We start from the raw sequence: 6,889 nt of genomic DNA on the forward strand, positions 1-6,889 counted from the left end.
ACATACATACATACATACATACATACATACATACATACATACATACATACATACATACATACAATTTAATATCAATTTACTTCTATTTTCTCCTTTTAAACTTCATCAAATTCTCACGAGAGTATAACGATCTACGAGTATCTTATCTTGGGTCGAAGTAATTTAAAAGTAAAGTCAACCTTCATACCGTATTTTCTGAAGTCTTGTTACCGGAATCAAACAGTTTATTTTGAGTTTGACTAATGTGTTTACAATTTTGCATAGTGGGATTCATGAACGACATATGACGTATTTATATCTGATAGAGTACGGCATCCTGAAATAAAACAGTAAAAAACCAACAAAATTAATAAAATAAATCATTTCGTAAGAGAAACCGATGTTATTTTGTATCAATGTACGTCTGTTCTGATAGTGTGATAGGGAGACAACTTTTCGGCACCTTTAAGACAGTTTTAATTATCTACTACTGATAAAACGACATTTTGATTAGCAGCATTTTTAGACAACTGATGCAGGGTTTGTATTTTCATGATTAGAACAATCAGATCTCTAGATTTGCATAATCAATATACTGGTATAAATAAACTGACATTATTTATACTGGCAAATAATATAGTCTTGATTACCCAGACACTTGCTGGGGGTGGGTGGGGGTGGGGGGGGAGGTGGTCTCAACATATATCATAAATAATTAGGTACAAATAAACCCATACCTTTCTTTAGTCTGACGACACTAAGTTTGGATTTCACGTTCATTTCTTTTATGTTTCAAAGTAAGATGACATCAAATATTCAGATACAGTGAACGTCTTCTGACTTTGACGTCACTTGACGTACTTGTATGCTTGTTGTATATGGAAATATTATATACGTTATACAGATGTAGGATATAAACAGCTAGTGACATCAGTTAATCAGTTAATCAGCTTACCTGCAAAAGCCATCGTCTGATGTAGTTCACTTCTCAGTATTTCTAGAATATGTCTAACTCCTTCTTCACCCTACAGGGATAACGGCTCGTTTTTATTCCAAGTAGTACTTTGTTGATTAAACTCGAAATCAGCTTAATATTTTGACTAGTTTGCATAAATGTACTTGTATACTATAAAATATACTGCCTGATCAATTGCAAGTAAACACATCTTCTGTCGGTATCTTACGTCTCGTGATATAATCTACACCACTGTCACTAGCTAATACTTTGCAGCCACTATGTGACACATGTAGATGGCATTACTTTTAACTTCTCAACATTTGTTTTCATTTTCGTGGACTTATTTAAGACATTATCCACTTTTTCTTTTATAAGAGTACTTTTAATTTTTGAAACCATACTCACAGAGTGGGCAAGTCCATAGAGAATTGGTCTTCCAACAAAGACGGCTCTAGCACCCAAAGCCAACGCCTTGAATACATCATTTCCGGTGCGTATCCCCCCATCTAAATACACTTCACACATGTCACCAACTGCACGTACTATTTCAGGCAATACTTCTATCTATATATATATAGATAAGTTAAATACTGTTATTAATACATAGCTTAATCTGGCGAGTTCAGCAATCCAAGAGGCCATAGACATTTGAAGATTAAATGACTTATTTCTGCCTTTTGTACATACGTAATGAGTACTCCTATCAACTTACAGAATGATTTATGGTGACAAATAACTTATTCAACCTTGCTATCTTGTAAAGAAGCTATACTGCACTCCACGTGGTTTCCGCCTTTTTTTATTTCCAGCAAGGGTTTATGGGAAAACGTCTGTTGGTGGCATGTTATTTCATGAAGCCTTTTACGTTTTGTCTGTTTTATCACGATTATGTATTGTATTATATTATATTATTTTATATTATATTATATTATTTTATATTATATTATATTATATTGTATTGTATTGCATTGAATTGTATTGTGTTGTGTTGTATTGCATGTATGTATGTATGTATGTATGTATTTATGTATGTATGTATGTATGTATGTATGTATGTATGTATGTATGTATGTATGTATGTATGTACGTATGTATGTATGTATGTATGTACGTATTTATTTATTTATTTATGTATGTATGTATGTATGTATGTATGTATGTATGTATGTATGTATGTATGTATGTATGTATGTATGTATTTATTTAATGTATGTGTGTTTTGTTTTGTCTTGTTTTGCTTTTATTCCTTCTTGACTTTACAATCGTTTTGGTCAATAAAGTATTCTCATATACTCAAATCTAATCTAATCTACTCAAATCTAATCTAATCTAACCTAATCTAATCTAATCTAATATCTTTCTCGTGAGATAGACAATTGGGTTTTCCTTTCAAGACTGTGCATCTGCAAACAAATATCTTTTTTTTGTATAATGAGATAAAAATATCTTTGCATTGTGCATTTGGAAGTATTATTTCGACCATTGGATGTGATGCCCAATGAGAAATCACATTGTTGAATTGCATAGTCAGAATATTTATGAAATCATGGTTTGCAGAATCGCCATTCAAAGAGGGAATATATAGTCTATTTTTATTTTAAATACTGTTATGCCAAGAAAAAAAAGAATGGTTTCTGGTCAAGACAGTTTGTCTAAAATGGTGTGTTTTTTATTTTTTAAATATTTGTTTTTTTAATCATCAACAAACCTGTCACTGAATCTACTATTTATGACAGTTACTGTTCTTTTTTTAGTACTTTAGAGCGGGTGTGTATGTCGGGCAGATGGCATTTGCTTGTTCATAATGGCTCCGCAGTTGTCTTCACTGAAGTAGGGAGGGTTATTTTTGTATGTCCTCCTACATCTGCAGACTGCATGGGCTGGACAAACAACAAACACCTTAAGAAATGCGCGCGCTGACCAGAAACTATTTTTTGGGGGGCTTACAATTTACTAATACATAATAATCCTCACAAATTAAACCTCATGGTATGTGGCACTCTATCTGCAACACGAATTGTTATGTGCACTCTAGTCTCAAAACACTTTTTCGTATTATTGTAATATATTTCTTTTTTTTTTGATTTTTATAAAAACGAAGAAGTAGTTTTTTCTCGATTATAACAATAATGTAAGAATATAATGGGCTCACCGTAGCTGGCGCACTATCGAGTTCCCGTCCGCCATGATTTGATACAATAATAGCACTTGCACCATGTTGAACGGACAGCACAGCGTCCTCTGCAGTAAGGACACCCTTTATTATGATTGGAAGGCTGGTTTGAGAGCACACCCAGTCTATGTATTCCCACGTTGCTGCAGGGTCTCTTATGGCAATATGACAATCACTCCCATAATGGGTTTCTTCTATACCATAATCCTTCAAAAACATAGGCCCCAGGAGAGGCAAAATGTTTATTGGCAATAGGGAATAAAAGATTTACAAACTCGCCATTTTGGATATCCTGAATGATGTATTTTGGGAAATGTGACAATAAACACTGACGACGCCATCACTCATGTTAACAATATTCTGATACAGTTTGAATAAACCACAAATACTAGTAACCCAATCTTGGTATGTTATTCTGACGACAGGCCCTATATGGCTTACCCCTTATTAGGTACTACGATAAACAACACACTATCCCCCTGTCAGTCATATTTAGTTTGCGCAGATGTGTTTGCAAGTTTCCTATATCAACCATTTCAACAACAACAAATAAAGCGGATAGCAAAAAATAGGCAGGGATGGATCATCAGAACCCAGGGTTATGGTATTTTTTTCTTGTCTGTGTGCTAACTGGGCACCAATTCGTATGGTTTCGACGGGGTCTTAAGTGGATTATTAGAATTTGTAAGTGACGTTGACTCGGGGAGGAGTCTTTGGAAAGTGATTTGCATGATGATAAATAACTACATTAGGCGTAAAAAAAAATTTGTGGTTCCGATTACATTCAATTTTAGAATAGATGGGGTAGGTATATTTTTTATTTTATCATATTTTTTCATGTGTGAGAGTCTAGTTCAGGTTTTCCTTTGTTTTCCAAATGGTGTCTGTGTTTTTCTTCCTATCATATGTACAGCCATTGCAGATTGCAAGAAAAACTTTTATTGTCTTTTTAAGTTTAAGTTTAAGTCAGTTTCCGCACCCACTATTTCTTGCGAGACTTCACGATTTTCGCGATTTTATTAATATTCTTTCTCAGTTTTAAATTTTGGCTACATGCTGGATACAAACAAATGAAATTATGTCAAGAGATAATGAGATGATTTCTCGAGATAACGATAAATTATGTCGTGATAACGAGATCGAGATAGTTTCTCGAGATAATGAGATAATATCTCGAGATAATGAGAAAGTATCTCATTATTGTTACGAGTCACAAAATAAACATTTAAGATTTGATAATTCCTCTGTTGACAAAAGACACAAGTGATAAGGTCACATTGATTAATGAGACAGAGCCGGGTCAAGTAATGTTATTCTATCCTAATGAGTAGAGGTCACATGTCATCTTAGAGTGATAAATTGTGTCCCAATTGAATCAACAGCTGTCTAGCTAGAATTATTTAGCACGGGTCAATAAACTGGCTATTGCTGAATTGAATTAATTATATTAATAAACATTTACTAAATAAGGTTAAGAGAGAATCTTTTGTTGTAAACAATTTGTTTGTTAACCATATTTGTAATACGGAATGAACGATGTTTTAAATAAAAATGTTGATGACGTATGCGTTTGAAGTAGCTGTGGAATTCGCTATTCCGGAGACTAAGTCAGTTGGCGACTGAAGTGAAGAGCGATACCAGCGGGTTCTTGAGAAATTGTGAGCTGAGCTGAAATTACTTGAAAGAACTTTGACAATTAACTGTAATTGACTGGAACTGAGGCGAATAGCTCCCTATGCTGCAAATCGTATAAGTCATTCAACACAAAAGTAATATTTGTGTCCTTGTGAGTTTCTTCTTTTTACAGAGCACTGTTTCGTGAAATCGGTACCTCTCAGATTGCTATCCGGGCGAGTCCAAAGTTTACCGCTGAATACGGGTCAACGTTGCAGCTACCAAATTCAGCGTTGTAACACTGGTGTAAAATCCGGGCTGGACAGTGCTATTCAAAGAATCAACAGGTAAAAAAGTACAATCGCAAAACGTAAGTACTTTATAAGACATTATATGCTACTACGATCGGGCCGTATACTGAGACAGCCAGACATACCACAAATTCCTCTTGCACAAATGGCAAACTTGGAGAACAATTTACAGATTGATCAAGACATAATACCAATTGTACCAATTGATCACAACCTACAACCAAATATTCCAATTGCACAAAATTTGGAACAAAATAATCAAGCTGACCCTATTCATAACATTCAAAATCTAATACAAGATGTGAATAACAGAATAGGAAGAGTCCAGATAAGTGATGAGAAACCGCCTTACTATTATGGCAAAGAAGATGAATCACCAGAACGATGGTTGAATAAATTTGATGCATTTGCTGTATTAAAGAACTTAAATGACGATCAAAAAGTTCAATACTTTATATTATTGATAAGAGATGTTGCTGAAAGATGGTATGTAGACTTGGACGAAAATCAGGCACAAAATTGGAATGAATTGCGGCCTTTATTTATTGCAAGATTTCATCGTATTCAACCAAGATGGCTCGTTGATCAGCAATTAAGTTTGATAAAACAACGACAAAATGAATCTGTGGATGACTATTCCAGCCGATTACGGGAAAAATGTGCTAAAGCAATGCGCACGGCCCCAGAAATTTTAAGTTTATTTTTACAGGGTTTGCGTCATGAAATCAAGATAGCAACTTTATCCCGGGAACCAAATGACTTTGAAAATGCGTTTTCAGCGGCCAAGACAGCAGAAATCATATCTCAACTACCAAACCACGACAGCCAGCTGACATCCAGAAACACAACATTGAAGTTGCCCAAGAACAGGATTGATCAAGAATTGCATGACGACATGGTGGAGCTCACTACACAATTACGACAAAAAAATGAATTGCTCACTCGTCGAAATGAAGAATTGCAACAACAGGTACAGTCTCAAACATTTTCTGACAATCGGGCGGGATATTACCCTCAGACACAAAGAAATCTTCAATTTCGTCAAAATCAGGGCAATTATTTTGCAGTAGGCCGGCCAAATTTCAATACAAACAGGCCTATGTATGACCGTCAAAATAATTTTGATAAAAATCGCCCAAGATATGGCGGAAGAGAAATTATGTCTGGCAGACAAATATGTAGAAATTGTAATCGTTCAGGTCATATGGCCCCATCCTGCCCAGAAAGAAATAACAGAGGTTGTTATTCATGTGGTCAAATAGGTCACATAGCTAGAAATTGTCCAAGACCTACCTATAGTCGTTTTTATTCAAAAAACGATTAAGGAGTGTGAGAAATATCAAATCCAAAGAGCCTAATATGTCTCACACGCCCAAATTAAATTCTGTAAAATCTGCTGATTTAAAGGTACAATCTAACAATTTGATCACTATTAAAATTTTCAATACTGCAATTTCGGCTTTGATCGACTCTGGAGCTACAATAAACGTAGTTTCCACAAAACTATTTGAAAAAATTCCACAGCTAAAAAAGTTCAAAATTAAAAGACCTAAATACAAATGTATAGAATTACCAAACAATCAGCAGATTCCTATTCAAGGCTATGTAAAAATTCCAATACGTATTGAAAATCAACTAATCAATGTTCCAGTGCATTTGGTTAAGGACATAGATAGAGATTTGATCTTAGGAATGGAATTTTTAGAGCAGCACAAAGCAATAATTGATTTTGCACACAAGAAATTATTCATCCATGCCAATGCAGTCTTGAGACCAGCTAAAAAATATGTCATACCCCCTAGGTGTGAATGCATAATTTCGGCTAAGCTAAGGGGCTCATTTCCGAATGGACTA

The 6,889-nt window shown here is 34.6% G+C and overlaps 1 protein-coding gene across 1 annotated transcript; it reads right to left on the reverse strand.

Annotated features, from left to right (window-relative positions):
• Positions 1–248: 248 nt before the first annotated feature.
• LOC144439893 (2-Hydroxyacid oxidase 2-like) lies at positions 249–3,329 on the reverse strand. The gene is made up of 4 exons (XM_078129124.1): positions 3,090–3,329; positions 1,343–1,501; positions 935–1,004; positions 249–316 (listed from the first exon to the last, which is right to left on the reverse strand). Exons 1-4 carry the CDS (start codon positions 3,327–3,329, stop codon positions 249–251), a joined length of 537 nt encoding a protein of 178 aa, XP_077985250.1.
• Positions 3,330–6,889: the final 3,560 nt, after the last annotated feature.

This window comes from Glandiceps talaboti, chromosome 9 (genome assembly GCF_964340395.1).
Source record: "Glandiceps talaboti chromosome 9, keGlaTala1.1, whole genome shotgun sequence".
Taxonomy (NCBI): domain Eukaryota; kingdom Metazoa; phylum Hemichordata; class Enteropneusta; family Spengelidae; genus Glandiceps; species Glandiceps talaboti.

Excerpts from the sequence above, each read along its gene's own strand:
- LOC144439893 (XM_078129124.1), bottom strand. The coding sequence starts at position 3,329 with ATGTTTTTGAAGGATTATGGTATAGAAGAAACCCATTATGGGAGTGAT. Across the intron at positions 1,502-3,089 it reads TCGATAGTGCGCCAGCTACG|ATAGAAGTATTGCCTGAAAT; the intron begins GTGAGCCCATTA and ends ATATATATATAG. Across the intron at positions 1,005-1,342 it reads TCTATGGACTTGCCCACTCT|GGTGAAGAAGGAGTTAGACA; the intron begins GTGAGTATGGTT and ends TTATCCCTGTAG.